Genomic DNA, 22,986 nt, shown 5'->3' with positions numbered 1-22,986 from the left:
GGAACACTATAAAATAAATCGAGAGGATGCCTTTGCCGCATTATTTTTAGAAGTCCATCACATGTATTATCCTTATTTTCAAACGCAAGAGAAGCGCACAGCTCTTCTACCTCAATCAGTAGACGGCTATTTGACATATTGCAAAATGCAAATGTTCTTGTTCTGAAAGACGTCAACGTCCTCATTTTAGAGATGAAAGACCATCTGTAGAATATGCCAAAGGTTTCCAATTTATGCATCTAAAGACAACACTTTTTTTCTGCACAATTAGTATTGAAATTTTGATCTATAGTGCAAATGCTGTTTACATATGCCAAAAGGATCAACATAGTTATTTGTCATTTGCAAATGTAGCAACTGTTGGAAAGACCAGGTGGCAAATGATAGTTATCATAAGAGCAAATGATGTGTAGGCTGTGAAAAACATTTTTGTTGTTCTTGTTATTTGTGCATTTATATTGACAAGACAGCCTAGCAACAGGTGAAATGATCAGCAATTACCAAGAGCCAGAGTGAAGGAACAGCTGTAATAATCATATGAGAGTGCATATGTTCACATTAGGGATATTATGAGAGGCATACCATGTGTACAGTAATTACCAAATTACCATGGAAATATTTTATTCTTTTAAGACATAACAAAATATGTCTTGTTTTTAGAATCAAATCATTACAGAGCACATTGAGAATGCTGAACAAATCACAAAATGACCATTAACAGACACAATAGTTCATGTCATGCTACAGGTCAGATGGAGGGATCAGCACAAACTAATTATTTCCTGCCTCTGCAAACTAATTTAGCACAGTAAAATAAGTAAACTTTAAAACTAAGTGTAGCCTGTTAATGGAAACTTGAACATTTCACCTACACTGTGGATTTACAGTCAAGAGTTTTCCCAACAAAATGTGAGTGGCTGCACAGACATCAACTTCTGAAAGTGACAGAGAAAATAATCACAATTGAAGACTAGCAGTTAAGATGAGGAGCTGTTCGGTGCCAGTTGCCCTCACCCAAAATTGAGGTCAGGGAAAGTTTTTTTTAAATTGTTGGTCTGACTTGAAATGATATACTCCATGGTAAATGTTAAGTTCAACAGTGGCCTGCTTCTGGTGCCATTAGATGAGAACTAGGGTTGTAACTACCGATTATTATTTTTTTTTTTATTAATTATTATTTATATATTTTTTGATTAACGATTGATCTATTGATTATTACTACGACTAGCCAGTTAATCTATTGATTGTTAATCTACAGCGTGTGAAATAATTATTGAACATGTCAATATATTTCCAAAGGTGCTATTGACATGAAATGTTCACCAGATGTTGGTAACAACCAAAGTAATCTAAAACAAATAAGAACATAAGTTATGTGTAATAATGTGAAATCACACAGGGAAAAAGTATTCAACACACTTACTGATATTTAATAAAATATCATTATTTTTTTTAATTTAAATTATTTTAATAAAATATAATACTTTTATTATAAAATAAAATTATTTATTTAATTTGTACAAAAGCCTTTGTTGGTAATGACCTCTTCTCTGAATCTTTATCTTCCTTTCTTTCCATAGATTTTCAATGGGATTTAAGTCAGGTGATTGGTTGGGCCATTCTAGCAGGTTTTTTGTCTTTCTTTGAAACTAATTGAGAGTTTCCTTGGCTGTGTGTTTGGGGTCATTGTCTTGCTGAAATGTCCCTTGCCTCGTTTCATCTTCATCATCCTGGTAAATGGCAGCAGATTTTTGTCAAGAATGTCTTGGTAAATTTGCCCATCCATCCTTCCTTGATTTTATCGTCCAATTACGTGAAGTTTGCCAGTACCATTTGCTGAAAAGCAGCCCCACACCATGATGTTCCCATCTCCAAACTTCACTGTTGGTATGGTGTTTTTTGGGTGATGTGCATTGCCATTTCTCCTTCAAACATGGTGTATTATGGCATCCAAACATCTGATCTCAGCTCTCTCAGCAAACTTTAAACGAGCTTCAACATGCTTTTTTTTCTCAGCAATGGAGTCTTGCGTGGTGAGTGTGCAAACAATACATGGTGGTGGAGTGCATTACTTAGTGTTTTCTTTGAGACAACAGTACCTGCTAATTGCAGGTCTTTTAAAGCTCTCCACAAGTGATGCTTGGCTCTTGGACAACTCTTATGATTATTCTTTTCACTCCTCTGTCAGAAACCTTGCGAGGAACACCTGGTCGAGGCAAATTCGTGGTGAAATGATTGATCCATATTATGGCCCCAGCAGTGCTCACTGGAACATTCAAGTGCTTAGAAATGTGCCTACAACCAATGCCATCATTATGTTTTGCAACAATTATGTTGCAAAGGTCTTGAGACGGCTCTTTGCTTTTATCCATCATGAAAAGTGTCTTGTGTGACACCTTGGCAATGACACCATTTGGACTAAACCAGCTGATATTAATTTGCACTGACAGGGGGCTGGATTGCTAATTAAAGGGTCCCTCCACCTCTGGAAAGATGAATGTGTATTTAAAATGGGTAATTATTGTGAAATTATTTTTGAATTTGGAGCTTTCTAGACTGAAAAAAGACAGAAAATGTATTTTTGGCTTATGTGGATGAAAGACAACAACTCCCAGAATGCACTTGCTTCGCTGCCCCAGGAGGCCACGCCTACCGGTAACCACGCAGTAGGTAAACAACAGTCTAAGCTACTAGTGATTCTCCGTTATGAGTCTGCCCGAAAATGTGTTTCGAGATCGCCCCAAAACGTCCAGGATTCGGCTTTTGCGTTCTACAGTCGTCATTCATCATGTTTACTGTGGCGAGCAGGATGAGTGAGGGCCGTGTGGAGAACGACACGAGGCCGGTGGTGTGATTAACGATGAGCGGCACCTGTGAGATGCAATGCTACCGGTCTCGTACACCAGTCTGTTTTAATCATTCAGCAGATTAAAGGAAGGGTAGGCAATTTCGAAGAGGCTAGCAATAGCAAGCTAGCTTAAGATCCCATCCAGTTTCATCAAATGGTATAAATTGAGCACAAATGAATGGCTTTTTCATTCATTTGTGCTCATTTGAGAGGTTAATCGCCTCTCATTTCTCCCTCTACACTGCACGAAAATTGCACGACAAATGAAGCACGACAAAGCTGAAAATTGGTCCGACACGAAAAAGAGTCGCACGGGTCAGAATTCGGCTCAAAGTCAGACGAAAATTGCACAGTGTATGGCTGCCATAAAGCATAAAAAGCAGCATAATATGACAAAATATAGGAGAAGTGCTACCAATAAGATAAATACTTATCTGTACTTAGCATCCATATCAGGCCGCGATTGCAGTTTACCCTTGCTAAACTGCAGGATGCGCATGATATTAAAAGCACATAATTAAGCCATTAATTAAGTACTCTCTGTCTCACCTCACTGTTCCCGTTGCAACTTTCTACACAGAAAAAGTAAAAATGCCTATCTTAGCAAATATTCACATAAACACAGTTGGTTATGTCTTAAGTGAACGTAAACAGTTGGGAGAAAATCTGATGTGTATCATCAGTATATCGGATCCATGTGTTAGGTCTTAAATTGACAGCAGCCTAATATACCTGCCGCCATTAAGTCAAGTCAAGTATATTTATATAGCTCTTTTCACAATATAGATTGCATCAAAGCAGCTTCGCAGTATCAATCAAAACATAATAACACTGTTCGTTTTTTAGTGGAAACATCCACGTTTGGTAGAGCTGATCAAGGGTACTACTGATTGGTTAATTAATTTGAATCCCATTAATGTTAATTAAACAATCTCTCACTGATCTTGAATGAATAACTTCAGCAGCTCTAATAAGACTCATTACATATTTAATTCATGCAGACTTTTGTTTTATTTGATTACTCAAATTCTGTTGTATAGGCTATTTTTTTAACCCGAATACTACTATGAATAATGCCTGATAAAACCGAACACCACTATTGTCCTCTGCACATCAAGAATTCGTTTGACATAAAATACTGGAAGCGTACCTGACAGTTTCAACATTGCTCAAGGTTGCTATGATTTCTCCCATTAAAGGTGATTTATTTTATCTCTCCCATTCCTTACCTAGGTTGTGAATTCACTCTAGCACTCAATAAATGCAATTTACAACATCACACAAAAGACATACCAGAAAAATGTCTCAAAGCCTTTAAGAGAAGTTGAAGGAAAAAACACACGCCATTTTTTAAAAACAATTTCATGCTATGTGTACCTTTACAGCAAAGAGGCAGATTTCACTTCTTAAAGTCTAGCAGCAAATAAATACACAAAGTGACTCAAAACTACTTGAAACAACCTACTGACATTGGTGAGGTGAGCAAAGCCAATCCATCAACTTTATATCTGAGCAGACTTTCGGAAAATCTTTTTTTTTTTTTTTTTTGGATCAGTCGATTTAAGGAAACTTCAACAAAGACAGGTGGGAAAATTTGTGCTAATTCCTGACAATACACAGTGGCTCGCAGCAAACATTACAGCGTTTAACAGAAGACGCTTGTTATGTGCCGTTTCACTAGCTAGAAGAAAGATTTCAAGCAACTTTGCTCCCAAGTTGCCAAATATTGAGGAATACAGCATGCAGCAGCAGTTTACATACAATCCCCACCTTCAGATGAACATTGTCACGTTGCGCACACAATTAAACATGCATATGACAGATGTTCGGTGCCTGGCCTAAATAAGAAATACCAAGTTCTGAAGCTTGGAGGTACATTGGGCTTCCAAACTTGGGAGTTATCAACAGCAAAGCACCTGGCATGTCTCATTTCAATACAACCACTGGAGAATTATACTGAGCTCCAGGAGCCTCTAAAAGCAAGTAAACTTTGCGAAAATTAGACGATGCTGTGGGGTTCAGGAGCCACAGTGTCTACGGATAAGTGCTCTGGGCTTTACTATGGCATATCTCTTACCAGATGGGAAGCATAATAAAAATATGTCACATGATATCATTTGTACCTGTAAAGTACTTTAAAACACTAACTCCATTTTAAGGCTTGTTCACATCAAGTTCAAACGTGCAAGACAATTTTGCTTGATTCAGTTCAAAATACAAGCCATTTGATAACATAGATTTAGCTAGCTTTGTTACACTGATAAACTTACAGTCAGCCTGATCCATGTCTGTTTTGCGACAATGGCTAAAAAGCAACAACAAAAAAAATCACTGTGAAAATCTATTGCTCTTTCATTACTTTTTGCTCTGCTTTTATATCATCCTTGCACTCAGGGACCAATTATATCAACCGCAGTCAGCTCCACACTGTACAACTTTAGACAGGTTTTCTTTCTGTAAATGCTCATTCGAAAAAATAAAAAATAAAACAGTTTGCACACTTGTTGTGTGGCCTGGACATCAAAAAGGCAATTGTTGAGTTGAAAAAAAAAAAAAAAAGATTATACAAAATACTCTTTTTATCCCAAAAATGTCATGACATTGAGAGAAAATATTTCTCCTAGTTGACCTATCAACTTGTATTGTTAACAAGCAATATAATTCATATTTAATGTAAACTCTGAAATCCATTTGAAGCATAACCAGAGGAAAAGCAGCTTATGCTTCAAGACATGAGCCACATCAAGAGTTTTTCAAACAATTCCACACATGTAATGACAGGGACATTGAAAATTATTTTATGCAAAATTGTCACCCAATCACAGCAGTGGGCATTTACTTCCAAGTCTCGAATGTGGCATGCCTTTCAAAACTGAGTGTTACGAAGAGTGGACCAAAAGCAGCATAGAAAATAGCCTATTACTTATAAATTAGGATGTTTTTGATGGAAAAACTTGAAAACTTGAACTTTATAATTAAAGAAAAATTAGTTTGTGACCACTTTCAATTATTTGAGACCATGTAATTACATGTGCATGTAACCTACTTGCTGATCATCAAAAATCACAGAAGATCCCATGTGACAAACACTAAAGCTCCTCTCATCCAAGTGTTTGTCACATCAGTCACACCTTTAGACACATGTCATGAAGACTCGTGGCGCATTAATATGTGCCACATAATGTGTGGCTCCACTAAAGTGTTGAAGCACTTTGAATTAGTGAGTCACGGATTTCCTCCCTAAAAACTTCAAGGCTAATACGACGCTGGCGGTGAGGCTTATGCCTACACAATAAAATCAGATCTGTTTACGACTATTGCTGATGACTATAGTTCCCATATGGACACTCAATTCTGTCTTGTTAGCCTCCTCACACTCACACCCACTAGTAATTAATCTTATTTTATTACAGTGAGCCATGGACAGTGCTTTATGAGTCTATAAAAAGTAAACTGTCCTCTAAAGTCCAAACAGAAGCCTTAATGTTATATTCACATAAAAATAAAAATTCTGTGATCATTTACTTGCTATTTAGTCCTTCCAAACCTGTATGGCTTTGCACTAAACCAAGTTAACCAAAATATAAAAAATAAAAGAATCTCCAAAACTGTTTGGTTGCCAAGATTTTTCATAAAATGTTATTTTATGTTCCACAGAAGAAATTCAGAAATTCAAAATATGACATTTATGACATTTTGAAATATGAACTTTTGACATTTCTCAAAATATATAATAATGTTTTTAATTTCAGTTGTACTGGTGGATTTCCGTGGGAAATTTGAGCATGTCTTTGCGTCATTTCGTCACATCTGAAAATATTAAGGTTTATTTAAACGTATTAATTTGATGGCGGATCCAGAAAGGTTCAAAAGACAATCACCAGTGACAACAGATTCACCCGCTGTAAAATGCAAAAGACTTTGTTCAGACTTTGAATTGGCTACAGAAAAAAAGAGACTGCCACCGGACCCATGCGATAACAAGGATACATAGCGATGTTGGATATTAACAATTTGAGAACAAAGTATAATTTGCACAGTTTGACATGATATGATTAGCGATCGTTAGATTTAATGAGTGTGATTTACTGCAAAATTTTTTCCCTTAACAAAAGTGGATGTTTCTTATAGGAACAGATGACATTTTTTGGTGAAAATTATTATGTTGGTCATACTTCCAAAAAGTGGCATCTGTGATTCTGAATGCCAGTATCCACATTGGCGCGGTGACTGACAGACATTGGATTTATCCGCACTATGCCATGCCGAGGCACAACCCACGTAAAGTTGATAATTCCGCTAATAACTGCAATAACAGATTTCTAACAGAAATGGCGACAAACGGGAAAAACTACGGACTGGAGCTTTAATGTAATTTTGCAGCAGAATTTTTTGTATTAATTTTGTTCTAAATGAGAAATAGGACTGTAAAAAACCCCAAAAAATGACAGATGGGTATTATTAGCCATTCAGATTTGTAAGCTATTGTTTTCAAACTGTTCTATGTTGTACTCAGACAGCCACATTCATTTAGTATATTATTCAGCATAGTTATTCATTATAATAAAGTAGCAAATATTACAAAAGCATAATAATGTAGAAAAAAAGACTTTCCAAGTAGTTTCTTTCTTTAATGAAGTGCATGAGCTTTTAAGGGTTCCGAGGGAAGTCGTGTAGAAATGTGCTAGAGAAAGAATTAATAGTGAAATGTATTAAGAAGATCTATTTAAGTTTTGATTTCTGCTTTTCAGGTATAAAAAGGAAATATCACAAAATAATTTCCTGGTTGGGAATCACTGTTCTGAGGAAGCTCCTTCACTGTCGACTGGTTGGGACGTTAAAAGTGTTTGCAGGGGTCAAATGAAAAGTATTTCTTAGTGGAGAAAAAAGGACCTGCATTAACATGAACAAATGCCAGTGATAAATCACTTGTCAAAATTACAAGTCTCCCTGCAACTTGGTATGGTACAGGTGTCTCATCTCCACAATTCTAGCGGCCAGTCAGAACGTCAGTAAAATGTAGAAGAAAAAATGTGATGCAGCTTGAAGTCAAAACATCTGCTGATATTTCACACAGGAGTGCTCATACATCTCCTGTGAGGCACAGTGAACTGGGGCAGATTGTGAGCATGTGCGCAGCTTAACAGTGCCTTCTAGAGGCAGGTGCTTGTAGAGCGGGTAAAATGACGAATGATAGTCCATGTCACCATGTCAAGTTGCTAAGACGCTCTCTAATAAAATAAGGTGGAAAATGGGGAGGACAATAAGAGAGCAGAAAGCTCTTTGAAATAAAACCAGCATAACATCCGGGTGTCATGCCCAACAAACACACCAAAAAAACAGAATATTGCATAGAAAAGTGCCACCTGTTTTCGTCTTCAATTCAATGTCTTCAATGTAAACGTGTTTTTTTTTTTTATTAATAATTGTGTAATTATTATTCTTTGTTTATTATCTGAATGCATGCATTAAAATCATACATTAAAACAATAGCAAAGGGATTTTTGGTCTTGTAATCAGGCTCTCAAAAATTATATAAAAATTAGCATTTATATTTATTGGCCAATATATCGGTTATCGGCTTTCAAATTTAAAGAATTATCGTTTACAGGTATCTGACAAAATGGTCATAAAGATGCATCCCTACAATAGTAAACAAACAAATTATTACTGTTGTTGTTAATAATAATAATAATAATAACATTAAATATGAAAAATGATAATAATCATGTTATTAATGTATATTTCTTTAAACTGTAATGTTGTTGTTTGAGCATGAAAAAGATCTGAAAATTTACAAAATACAAAGTCCACTCCAAACAGAGTTATTCTTTATCTCAGGTGTAGGGATGTCACAGTACCCAAATTTCAGTAGTTGGTACCGATACCATTTAAATGTCACAGTTCTCGGTACCAATTTCAGTAACACAGCAAAATCAGTATATTTTTTTAATTTTATTTAACTACTTGAAAAAAAAAAATATATATATATATATATATATATATATATATTAAATGCAGTTCAATCACTTTATTGTTTATGATGGTAAATTTATGAAAGCATTGAAGGCTACATGCTGTTTAAATTAAACTATTGATGATACTGAGAAATATTGCTTATAAAAAAAAAAACAATCAAGTGAAAAATACAACATTCAGTTTATTTCCAGTAGTATTTTTAATTAATGGAGATGTAGTTAAATATATTGTACAGTAGCCTAACATAATTATTTCTGTCAATTTCTTTAAGTTAAACCAAACTTTTATTTTGACGGGTTGCCGTAAAAACCTTTGAGTTTCTCTGTGTGTATGATATATGATATGACGATAGTTTTTCTCAAATTAAATGGTAAAATGCGCATGAAATGACTCACGGAGATAAATGGAATCATGAATTGTCATCATATCGTGATGCAGCAGAGACTGAAAACAGCGTGAGCATCACTCGTGCTTCAGTGTGTGTGTGTGTGTGTGTGTGTGTGTGTGTGTGTGAGAGAGGTAACGTTAAATGAAACTGTTAAGTGAAATGTTCATTCACACAGAGACAAGCACAGTATGCAGGGTTCATATTTAAATAGTCGTTTTGCAGTTTAATATACACAGACACCACATCAGCAGCGCCGCCGCTCGCCATGTCTCAGCGCTTTCATGAAGAGGACGCATCTTCACGCCCTTCGTGCATGCATGCGCATCCAGAACCGGGTTTGACCGGGTATTCGATACCACCTGAATTTGGTACCGTGGCGTTTAAATTTTTTTAGTATATTTTGACAACACTACTCAGGTGTATGAAATTTTCAAGAACAAACTTTTCAAGAACATACACATGACGAAAGCAGAAAAAAGGCTTCGGCCTGGTTGAGTTGTGTTCATATTGTGTTGAAACTCACAGTTATGGTAATGGCAATGACATTTCCAAAACACGTTTGAGGCAGTTGACCACAATTGAGCAATCAGAGCACATTGCGCATTTCAGAAGGAGGGGCTTCATAGAGACCGGAACTAAACAGAGCGTTACCAGAGACTATTTATATAGAGACATGCCACTTCCTCAATCCTCCATACAACTATATAGGGAAAACCTGTAACGCCAAAGATGGCGGTTGTTTGCACATGCCCCGCCCTTCCCACGGTCAAGCCGGGAAACATGTAAGCCTATCGTCTGGTTCCACTGATGCATGCGCACAGTTGATGTTTGCGACAGTAGATATGAGAACCCCAGGTAACTATAACCATAACCTATGGGGGAGAAGACCTTTTATACCTTATTTTGGGGCAAAATCATCAAACTTTTTCAGCTATTTTTTTTCCATATTTTACTGCTGTTTCTATAAAAGCAGTTGTATAAAAGCAGTATGTTCCGGTCACCAGTGAAAGTGCAGACAGGAGCCTGGTCTTATCAGTCCAAAATAGCTGCCAGGAGGCGTTGCCAAGATGGCGACCAAGTGGCATGACTTGCCTAAAAGGAGGCATAATGCCAGAGGCATTACTGACAGACATGGACGAGAGGTGCTGCAGTAATGCAATATTTGTGAAATATAATGTGATTTTTGAACATTTAACCATGAAAACCTATTCTAGACCCCAAAAACAAAACCAAGAATTTGAAAAAGGGCATCATAGGACCATTTTTATAACAACATTATTTAGGAACCATAAGAGTAACAGGCTTCACAAACATTTCAACAAATTAATTTTCATGATTTTTCCTGTTGTGATTACTGGTCGAGAATTTAATTGAACTTAAAAGCACATTTTAGAGCTGGTTTTGAATTTTCATTGGGAATTTCCATGATGCTTTAACATTAAATTAATTTCCTTTTTGGGTTACATTTTAAAATTCCTGCAGCGCTCTAAGAAATACTTGACCATTGTCCAAGGCAACCAATTACATAGTACTAGTTCAATTTCTCAAGCATCACTCTGTGGTATCTTTCTTCTTTAATAATACATTTATTTAAAAAAACGAATCAATATTTCACTGAAAATTATTCCTTTACACAAAGAAAAGATAAAAAGCGACACATAACCTTGACCAGCAGGGATATTTCTAAGAAAAAAAGGTTGAGCAGAAAATAACACAGATGAACGTAAGGAGCGTGAGGGAAGATTCTACTCACATCCTGAAAGAGTCTCCTATCGGTGGCGAGGCGTTTGGAGGCCAGAGTCTTTGTGACGTGATAGAATGTGAGCAGGGCTCTGTGCTGCTGAAGACTATCCTGAATCTTCACAGATTCCAGCAGAATAGGGATTAGCTCGGGCCACTGCCGAGGACAGTCCAGGCGTGCCACTTTAGCGATCAGCACTGCTATCTGTGTGGCGATCTTAAAAAAAAACAAGTTTCAAGGACACGTCAGGTAGCAGATTTCAATCACAGCTGTCTGTGTGAATATATAAATGTGAAATTAATAACTACTGAAGTAACATTCCTCACATCCTGTGGCCATTTAGCCCTTTAAAACATGTCTTAAACGGTTATGAGATTTAAATTAACAACTTTAATTGAATTAATTAATCCAATATTCCTAAATGCAGAAGTGTTACCACCATTAAAGCAGCCATTTAAGCCATCAAACCTCTCTGAAGTGATGGCTGAAATGAAGGACGACTTATAATTTTGCATATTTCATTTTCTTACACCATATTTACATGTAACCAACTATTCAATACTGAGGGGGGTCAGGTCAAGTGTTCAAATTTTAGAATTTTTCGCTGCAAAAAAAAAAAAAACATTCATCACCCACTGATAACTGGAAGGGGTGCACCCACCTCAATATCCTAATCTGTCATGAATCTAATTAATGATAATGTTTTATTAACATGTATTAATATATTAAAGAATGATTTGTAGGCTAATACTGAATACTGGATGAGATGCAACCAATGGTTTCTGTGGAAGAAACTATGAAAAAAAAAACCTGTGTGATGCAAAATTGTTTTCGTGTGCGTACTTTGTTTTGTGTATGTTTTTGGCAAAAAAAAAAAAAAAAAAAAGTAATCTGTTCTGATTATATCACACTCAGTGCAAATTACACAGCAATGTTCAAGCCAAAATTATACTTGCAAATTAGACCAAAGTTCCCAAATGTTCCATTATAGTCATCTGTTTTGTAATAATAGGTATAATTGGTGGCACACTCTGTACATATCAAAATAAATTCTTCTTTACAAATATACATTTAGCATATGCTTCTTTTCAAAATAACTTACAATGCATTTAATATTTACATTTCACTATTATGTGTGTTTCCTGGGATTTAAACCCATGACCTTGGTGTTGATAGTGGTGTACTAGGTGAGCTACCACATAAAAAACAGATAAAATAAATGAATTAATGTATGAAAAAAACATCATTATTGCAATTTTTCACAATCTCAGAATTGTGAGATTTATTAAACTCACAAGTCATGGGGGGTGGGAATAGCATAGTGGATAAGACACATGCCTTTGGTGTGAGAGACCCGGGTTCGAATCCACTGTGAGACACCAATGTTTTCCTGAGCAAGACACTTAACTCCTAGTTGCTCCAGAGGCATACGACCTCTGACATATATAGCAATTGTAAGTCGCTTTGGATAAAAGCGTCAGCTAAATGAATAATAAATGTAAATGTAAATGCAAAATCGCAATTGCAAGAAAAAGTCATAATTATCAGCTGAATATTTTCAAAGTTTTCTAAGTTTACAGCTCACAATTCTGAGAAAAAAAGTACAAATCGCAATAGCAAGTAAATAGTAAGTCAGAATTGAAAAGAGAGATTAAAAAGTCACAATTACCTTTTTTTTGGTTTTTATTACATGGTGAAAACATGCTACAATAAATGTATTTACATCACATTTTGTTTCCACGTCGCCATTCAATTTGTAAATAACAAGGCAGTGTTTGTGTACTACATCATCTTCATTTACTAAAGACTCTAGACATGTGTGCAGTGTCAACCATGGTCTATAATAAGAAAGCAATTTTAAGCCTACAATTAATTTTAATGTGCATGTGACGTTACTCCACAACGAGATTTGAGCAAAGTCATTAGCCAGTAATAAACTAAACAGTGTCCAAATATGAACCCATTAAAAAAACCCTGCACAATACAGAAATAAATGCTATAAAATATTATGATGAATGCGTGTTTAAAAGATACATTTATCTACTTTTAACTTGTCAATATTATTGAGTCTGTTATCCTCCACATCAAAATCAACATCAACAAAAAAATCAGACTGTTACATTCTCCATTAGTTATTAGGTAAAACTGCATCTAAATATGAAATGGGCAAAGCTATTACAAGAAGAGCAGATGTTGCAACGCATTCTCACCCCAAGGCGTCACCTTTGACCATGCTTCAATATTTGACGTTTTAGGCGCCCTTTAGCATCACTTACATGACGCGATCCTACGGCGTCATCTAACTGACGCTAAAGGAAAGCGTCAGTTAGAGGACGCGGTTAGGTTTAGGTGTGGGGTGGGGGTAGGGTACACGCGATCCTAGGGCGTCATCTAACTGACGCTAAAGGGCGCCTAAAGCGTCAGATATTGAAGCATGTCCAAATCAGAGTATGTGAGCGGAGTGGAGTGGGAGCGGAGCGAGGAGTGGAGCGGCATGATTTTGAATAGAGCGCGGAGCGGATTTTTTAAAAGTCGGAGCGTCGTGGTTTTCACTCGCTCCGAGCGCGCTCCACTACCGCTCTATCACGAGGACAATTCATGCCAACGGCTCATTATAGAACTGCATTTTTAGTAAGGATTCACGTGTTAAACACATTACGCTAGCATGATACAGATGGATCACTCAAATCAGAAAAAAATGTGAGGGTTATGATGACGCCGATGGACATGAGTGGCTGCGGGAGGTTATAGTTATCAAGCCTGGGCGGGCACCACGATCTCATGAAAGTGCGAATCTATAGCACACATTTTATTTCTCGTGCCTATTATTATATGCCAAAAAATTGTTTGTGCGTGCAAATGACGCACACTAAACCCCTTGGTTAGGATGGGTGTGAAGTGCGTTCTTGCCATTAAGTGCATATCGTAGGCTATGCCCACGAGAAATAAAATAGCCTATAGATAGCCTACGCACTTTCATGAGATGGGGCGCTGGATCGGGCGGGGTGAAAGCACATTTTAAACAGGTAACACTTATTCACCAACGCAATCGCTTTCTCACTAATGCATTGCATTCAAACAAATGTAATCATACAGTCGGCTATCTGTCAGTATTTGATTTTAAATGAGCATGAATCTGTGAGAAATGTAGCGACCCGTAGATAAATAACTGATGAAAACGTAGTTATTTTCTTCTTTCCGAACAAAATGTGCTCTGCAAAAAGCAGCAATGATATTTAATTTATAATTGCTGATAACCTGTAATAAGCATAGCATGTCATAGAAAAGTTTGCACACTATCCAAATCCAATAAACAACATTGCAACTATTCTCCTAACGTTGTTTTATTTATTTATTTACTATGCCTATGTATCTATTATGATGAGGAGACATTTTGTGAGATTTTAAAGCATACTTAAATACTTTATTCGGAATTTCCTTGGGGAGCGAACACGGAGCGGTGTTTCTGATATCAGTGAGCGAGGAGTGGAGCGGGAGCGGTAAATGGTGAACCCGGAGCGGAGCTGGAGCGGAGTGATTATATAATGCTTGGAGCGTGGAGGGGAAATTGTTGCCGCTCCACTCCGCTCACATACTCTGGTCCAAATGCTTCCCAAGGCGTCAGTTAAGTGACGCCTTGGGGGTGAGAATGGGCTGGATGTTGATACAAATCCATGTATGTCACTCCTCTTTATTATAATGACTTTTCTTATAATGATTCAAGCTTTATTCAATCTCAAGAGTTGAATTAATGCAATAGGTATAAACCTCCCCCCTAAAAAAATCAATGTCCCCAGCATTGCTCCACAACACTTTACAACACAGACTTTAAGTGCTTTTTGACTGCAAGCCCATTGATCTTTCACTAGAATCACAGATCAGACTCTCCACTAACCAGAAGAGTTTAATGGACCTCAATCATGTCTGGTAGTTCATTTTAATAGTCAACTGATCATAAACAGGACAGGTAGAGCATATGGTCAGGGAATGAACTCTTCATGTGGTGTGTGTGTGTGTGTGTGTGTGTGTGTGTGTGTTGTGTACTAACCTGGTTGACCGGCTCATTAAAATTAGTGATGAGACCTGCACGGAGGGATGACTTCTCTTCTTCTGAGAGAGCACTGAAGAAAAAGAGAGAAGTACAGGGTGTGACAGGTAGAAAGGAAGTTGTCGATACTAAATCTAGTCTAGAGCAAAACAGTGGCCTCAAAAAGTATTTGGACACTTTTAAAAATCTATGAATTTAAAAATGTATGAATGTCAAATGTCAACACATTTGATAAAAAATATCAATACAAGTGACATTTATTTTTAATAAAGATAGCTTTACACAGTTTTCCAGCAAAATGCTTTACAAAAATAACTTGCAAACTTTAGAACTGATATCTAAAAAATTAATTTCTGAAAAAAAAAAAATTAAGAAATAAAAGTAGCAAAATTAAACAGGTTTGTCCAATTACTCAAAGTGTTTAAAAGTTTGGTTTCATAAAAATAATAAAAAAATAATTATATTGGAAGAAATGAATAGTTTTAGTGCCAGATTTACTGACAGCTTGCACCAGCTCAAACCCTCTTTAGACACGCAGTGAAAAATCAGCGCTGAAAAGGCGTGAACATGGTTATTTTTGCGGCTGAACTTATTGCACATGAATTTGTAGGACTATCCCTTTCAGACACAAAATTTATGGGAGGAGAAAATTTAAATGAATCACGCAAGGTGATTTACTAAGGTTTGCGCTAGTCAATGTACAGGTATTTGTGCCACTATTTAAAGGTGCTAAATGTAACTTTTCTTCTAAAATGTAACCCTTTTTATTGCCTGTGTGTGAATGGGTTGTAATCACCCATTACAATGATGCAGTTGTAGGGTTTTGCAATTACTTCTGAAGGCCAGTATTCCTATTTTTATGTGAAGTCTCTGGGTCGGACTTTCTGCGAAATCCATCGGATGTGACGAGCATGCGCGCTCCCGAGCCTCTCTCCTTTTAAATACAGTCTAAGTGACGACACTGCAGTCTGATGACACCAAAAAACGACCTGCCTCCAGCACAACACACTCCACATAAATGTAAAAAACAAAACAAAACAAAAATGTATCTGCTGAAGCTCCTCAGGTCAAACGTAATTTGGATCGTTTTTTGGATCGAAAGGCCATTTTCGACTTGGGACGAAAACACGGATCAACATCAGCAGAGCGTTTGAATTATGGAGAGACCTCTGCTATTTTTTTTGTGATAAATTACAAGTTTTCAGATATGCTGAAATAATGGTAAACTGTAATGAAATAGCAAGGTAAACTGCAACATATATGAGACATGAAATGAACACAAAAGACTGTTCCAGAATAACAAAAAGCAGGTGCTTTAGGATGTAACTTTTATTTTATTTTATGTACTAGATCTACTGTCTAACGTCACTCATCCCACTATATCATATTGTTTATAATACACATTTCCAGACACGTTCAGTACAGTAATGTTACATCCTACGGTATTACTGTTACACTGAAATTGTTCAGTCTAGTTCACTAACCGTTTTCGTTATCATTTTATACATTCACCAGTGTTGACATTGCTGATTGTGAAAGATACACGAATAGTTAGTGAAATGCCTTATGCTAGATAACACCACAAATGTAACGTTATCATGGTACGAGCATGGAGCATTAGTTCAACATCAAGCTGATAAAAGTAGCCTATGATTGTAACGTTGCAGTGGGAGTTTACATGAGTTTGTGTGATGCTTTCTCCGGTGTGTTGAAAGTCTCAGTGTGGCCGTGTTCGAGCACGTGCAAGAGCATGAACGCTCTTGTAAAAATTGGTTGCAATCTGAAACATCGCTGATAGAGGGCGCTAAAAAATACATACAACACCTTTAATGTCCCCCTGCTCTTGGTAAATTGCATTGGTCATTATGAAAATTCTTTGTTCTTTGATTTGAGCATTGTCAATAACTCACCCACAGAACTTTCCACTTCCACCTGTGCTTTTCTGGAATTGCACTCTCATGCTAATTTGCCCTGTTTATTAAATCTGGCCTTTGCTGAAAGATTCAATTAAATTTCAATTAAATGCTGTTCTTTTGGACATAGAATGATTTCTGAAGGATCATGTGACAATGAAGACCAGAGTAATCATGCTGAAATTCAGCTTTGCCATCACAGAAATAAAATACATTTTAAAATATATTCAAAGAAGTTATTTTAAATTGTAATAATATTTCACAATTATACAGTTTTTACAGTTTTAAATTGTGAATAATTTATGTTTTTCCATGTAAAATTCAGTGCACCGACATTAGCATTAAAACACCAGTACAGATAATTCTATGATGTCTGAAAGAAAATAAATCCCACCCTTCAAACCTATAGAATCACCTTTGTGCCAATAATAATGAACATAACTTTTCAGGAAACAAATGCAAATATAAATTGAAACTGAATAAAATATCTCTAAAACTGAAGAAAAAAAAAAAAAAAAAAAAAAAATGCAGGTATTTTTTTTTTTACTTTGAAGTAAAAAAAGTTCGGAAGTTTTCGTTTACGCTCCCTGAGTTTTCGTTCGCCATTCTGACGCATATCTCTCGTGGGGGCGGGGCTAGCTGCAGTGAGTTCTCATTGGCTTCTGAGTTTTGATTGACAGCTTCTTGACCTGGAGGCGAAGACGTCAGTGTTGTGTTTAACGTTTTATGTGAGGATGAAAACTTCAGAAGCGTAAATGAAAACTAGTGTAGCGCATTTGTAAGTTCAGATCAGCGAAAGAAAGGTGTGAAAACAGTTAGCAAAACATGCAGTGTATTAAAAACGAAGTCAAAACATTTGCCTGCGTTTTTTTTTTTCTTCAGTTTATATTTGCATTAGCTTCTTGAAAAGTTATGTTCATTATTATTGGCACAAATGTGTTGGCACAAATGTAATTCCATAAACCTAGTGCACTTTTGAGGACTGAGCACTTTTGTTCAGCTGAGTGGAAATCTCCAGCGGTTCACTCACTAACCAGAATCCAACTGAAGAGGAGTTAGGGAATTACAGCAGGGCAACAGCCTAAAAATAATTAGATGTTCACTTGATACTGGCACTGTGCTGTCTAAAATCTTACACTGTAATTCCATTTCTCACAATACCGCATCGATACTTTAGGTCTTTTTATTAACGTTTTTTAATCCATTGACGCATATAATTTCCAATAATTGTAACGAATAGTATGAGAGACTGAAACCGTTCTCTCACATTTATGCTCTCTCACGTATCAATGATTCAATTACAGTTGCAATGCATTGATCGTTATGCATTTGTGTATAATACATTGTATCATGACGTCTATAAGGTAGTTGGCCATAACGAGCCCTACTTAACACATTAATAATACCATACAAATTTAACTTTTACAAATTCTGCAAGCAGTATTTTTGCAGGACCATGAACATACGCAACGTTCCTACAACAGAAATCCCTAAGAAACAACACTTTCTACAGCACATCACACCAGGCTCTGTAAACACACACCAAAAAAAAAAGAATGCAAACACTAACTGCGGATGTTAGCCAATCGGAAAATTTGAATGCAGTCTTCTGCCAACAGATCAAGTTATAGGCTAGAACAACGGTCGGTAACCTATTATGGCTTGCAAGCCACACCTGGCTCTTTGACAGAAATTAGGTCAGGTCTCTCTCCCTTTACCAACAAATGATCGATAAAAAAATTAGACACATCACTGGAGATTAGGAATGGCCATTTTTGTCAATTTTTAATTTCGAGCACTGATTGATCTCAAAAACAAGTATGGGTACTCGGGGGGCGGGGCTTGTGTAGGGGAAGGCATGTTCAGGTTTTTCTTTTAAATAAAACGCTGTTACGAAAATTTGAAATGACAAATAAAAATATGACATGCAAATATGTCAAAATAAGAAAAATATGACTAAAAAAATAACTGCTAGATTACCAATAATGAGAGTTCTCAAAAAGAAACATCTACAGCTGTAGCTCAACACAACAAACGTTTCAAGTGGTTTCCCCAAATTCTAAATTTGAAGAGTTCAGATGCAAAAGCCTCTAAATGTCATTTGAAATTTTCTTCTTTAATGATGATTTTTATCAAACTTGTATATTTAAGTTCAGTAATTTCACTTAAATAACAATTAATAGGTAATTATCATTGCCATTTAAGTGAAATCACTGAACTTAAATATACAAGCTTGATAAAAATGATCATTCTAGAAGAAAATTTCAAATGGCACTTAGAGGCTTTTGCATCTGAACTCTTCATTTGTACATGCGAAAAGTACATGCCGTAACATCCAAGATGAAATCTCAGTGCCATTTCAACTAAATAATGAGTGGAACCTGGATTTTAATCAGTGCAGTGCTAGCCATAACTAAATTAGTTATGACACAAATCATTGTAATAAAAACCCTCAATGTAATTTTACATTAGACAGTGATGGGCATTTATTGGTTTGGATATTGCTGGGCTGCTTTGACGTAAATGTGATAATGGTTTTATGTGAGTGATGAAGACATCTCTGAAAATAACATCACGCTCAACTCTCAGTTAAAGTAACAGCCTTGATAGAAAAGTCTAGAAATGGTGATGAAGAATCAGATGTACTTACTGGGGTGCAACTCTTCTCCAGTAGCGATCAATACCGTTCTTGAAATAAAGGACAGCTAGCCATCTCACATTGACGTCCAGCAAGTGATTATTGAAGATGCTCTGAGCAAAATCAAAGAGAAATAAATATAAGACATATAAACTCCAAAACAATTAAAAAAAAAAACTTTGGGGTGCAGTGTTTCCTCTAGGATTTTTCCAAGCTGTGGGGGCAGGTCCATTTCCCCCGGCGGGGGGGGGGGGGGGGGGGGTATTTTCACTTAGGCCACGCCCCCTTGTCTCTATTATAATCGATCATGCGCATCCCGTGTGCAGAATGATGCACTTGAAGCAACACCAAGTCACAGCACGCAACGCTTCACATTGAAAAGAACATAGCGAAGGGATTAGATCTATAATATGCTTAGTAGGGCTGGACGATTTGGGGAAAATGTCATATTGCCATTACTGAGGTCAATATTGCAATTGTGATATGCTATTCCGATATAATAAAATGCTTTCATGAGTCCAACTTGCTTGGTTCTAAAGTAAAATGCACACACAGATTAGTGATCATTCTGTGTATTAATGTTTATTTCTCAACTCAAACTAAAAACAACAACTAAATGATTGATAACACCTATAATGATCAATAAACCAACCAAACCATCATTACAGTGAAAGCTATCAACTTTTTTAAAAAAAATTATTAGGCTAAAAAAATTTTTTAACAACTTTTAAATTAAGTGAACTTCAAACAATCCCCACATAAACCCATAATAAAAACCATATTTACCTGTGCCCTTCCTGTCTTAACAGGTAGGATACAGAAATTGAATAAAGTTATCAAACAGTCTGCGCTGCATGAATTATAAATTATATATAGAATAATCCTTATTAAAGCTACAAAAGTTCTTTAGTCAAGATCAGTGAGTAATTTTCTAATTTCCCTTTGTTCTTTTAACTTTACTGACAGAACGCTTTATTCGCTGCTGGCCCTTTAAGAGCACCCGTTGCCGAGACGCGGATCTCACATGCGCCTCATAGCACAACTCTTTTCGTCCATAAGACTTTTCTTACGTTATGAAGATACTCGACAAAACGACATTTTGGCATAATTGTGTGTGCTATTGTTCGTTCAAGCTCGAAAGAGAACTGTATTCTGGCACGCGTCAGTGCATGCGCATTATGGCGCGCGTCTTTCTGCGAGTCTCATTTAGAGCATTCACAGGCAGCTTTTCACTTCTTGTCGTGCAAAATGCGAAAAGGCATTTGCACGAATAAGAGCGGGATCGTGTAACACTAGTCAAAGGATGACAAAAATGAAGAGATGCTGCGTTAATAGCCCTAATTTGTTTATTTCATATAAAATCGCGGCATTTTGCGTTATATAATTGCATAGGTTTGAGATCGCTATTACGATTGCGATTTGATTAATCGTGCAGCACTAATGCTTAGTGTATTCTATATGCAACAGTTTTTTGAGCCTTTTCTTTTAACAGTTTTAAATTTCAGTGCGCATGAAGAACAATAGCACTCTCTCGACTCTATGCTGTAATCTCACATACACCCGGGAGAAGGGAATGTGAAAGGGCAATAAACTCCACTCCAGCAAGATAAAGTCATTTTATGAAAACCATCTACTTTATGCTTTATCTACAAATAAAGTATAATAATGGGAATATTGACCTTGAAGAGAGTGTCGTCGTGTCGCAAACGAACGCGACGCGCTGAATTCTGAATGAAGAATGACTGAGGCGAGATGACTTTCCGTTAACTTTAACTTAGCGACTAAAATTACACATTATACAATGACTTTAGAAGTCTTGGAATATAGGGTGAAAACTTGATTGTGCTTTACAAAGTTTTTTATGCCTTTAGTGGGGCTTAACAAAATAACATAATATTATGCAGAATATCGGACGTCACTGAGAAGCTGCAACCGCCACGGGAGAATGAATGTAGAGGAAACACTGGGGTGAAGTAAAATTTTGAATTGTCATGCTTTATTCTGTAAATGACAACAGGCCAAAATCATTTTAACATTTGGGTCAAGTCATTTATGCTCACACCAAGGCTGCATTCATTTGAAATGAAATCATCTTTCATCAGTTGAATGCATCCTTGCTGATTAAAAGTAAAAAATTAATTACTTTCAAAATAAATTAAATAAACTGGCCCCAAATTTTAGTGTATATATATAAACAAAAACACACACACAAAAAAAAAAAAAAAAAAAAAAAAAACATTGGTGCTAATTTGTTGGCAGCGCAAATACAATATGAGGAAAAAAATGCACAATAATACATGTGAACATATATATATATATGTCAATATAAGTATGTTTCAGCCATGGTCTCTTAATAAATTTGGCAGTGTTTTTTTTTATAAAAATTTTTTTTAAAGGGTTAGTTCACCCAAAGAAGAAAATCAAAAATTCACCCAATACGTTCCAAGCCCATAAGACCTCTGTTCATCTTGGTAATACAGTTTAAGATATTTTAAATTTAGTTTGAGAGATTTCCGTCCCTCAATTGAAAACGTATGTATGGTATACTGTCCTTGTCTTGAAAGGAAATAAAGACATCAAAGAAGTCCAAGAATTTTTGAAGCATCAAAAATACATTTTGGTCCAAAAATAACAAAAACTACAACTTTATTCAGAATTGTATTCTCTCCCGGTTCTGTTGTCAATCCAAGTTCAGTGACGCTGATGATGAAAGACACTGCTGATGTGTTATCAGTGCGCCCGAGCTTCGTTTACAGTCTGAGGGAGACGCACACTGTAAATAAAACAATCTTCGCAAACATGTCTAAGAATTTTGACACAGAGGAAGACTTGCATTTTTTTGCCCAGTCTTATTTATTTGAACCCAAAACATGGACACACCAGATACACATCAGCAGCGTCTTACGTCGGGACTCGTGAACACGGATTGACAACAGAACCAGAAGAGAATACAACAATGTTGAATAAAGTCATAGTTTTTGTTAATTTTTGCACCAAAATGTATTTTCGATGCTTCAAAAATTTTAACTAACTCACTGATGTCACTTGAACTACTTTGATGATGTCTGTATTTCCATTCTGGACAAGGACAGTATATCGTACATACATTTTCAATGGAGGGACAGAAAACTTTCGGACTAAATCTAAAATATGTTAAAATGTGCTCGAAAGATGAACGGAGGACTTACGGGCTTGGAACGACATGAGGGTGAGTTATTAATGAGTCACCCATTTTTGGGTGAACTACCCTTTAAGTCATCATTTTTTGCACTTTCATTAAGTGCCTCTAGTGACACAGAAAATGCACAATTTACAATGTGAAAAACCTGTGAATTCATGCATTTCCAGGGGTGAAGTGAGACAAGTTAGGTAAGTGAGGCTAAAGCCCAACACTGAATAATTAAAGGCTATTCCACTGTAGAGTGAGTTTC

At 36.3% G+C, this 22,986-nt stretch overlaps 1 protein-coding gene across 2 annotated transcripts in view; it reads right to left on the bottom strand.

The window, feature by feature from the left end:
- ipo11 (importin 11) overlaps positions 1-22,986 on the bottom strand; it is a 167,779-nt gene that overhangs the window by 124,349 nt on the left and 20,444 nt on the right. For both annotated transcript variants that reach the window (XM_089119540.1, XM_039680653.2), the window contains exons 3-5: positions 19,568-19,668; positions 15,005-15,077; positions 10,969-11,172 (exon numbers count right to left, since the gene is read on the bottom strand). In XM_089119540.1, coding sequence (XP_088975666.1) covers positions 10,969-11,172; positions 15,005-15,077; positions 19,568-19,668 — 378 coding nt within the window. The remainder of the gene's footprint in view (positions 1-10,968; positions 11,173-15,004; positions 15,078-19,567; positions 19,669-22,986) is intronic.

The sequence above is a fragment of the Pimephales promelas genome, chromosome 14 (assembly GCF_988280905.1).
Source record: "Pimephales promelas chromosome 14, fPimPro1.hap1.1, whole genome shotgun sequence".
In the NCBI taxonomy this organism is placed as follows: Eukaryota; Metazoa; Chordata; class Actinopteri; order Cypriniformes; family Leuciscidae; genus Pimephales; species Pimephales promelas.
The sequence above is the reverse complement of the archived record's forward strand: the minus strand, read 5'-3'. Positions and strand labels throughout refer to the sequence as shown.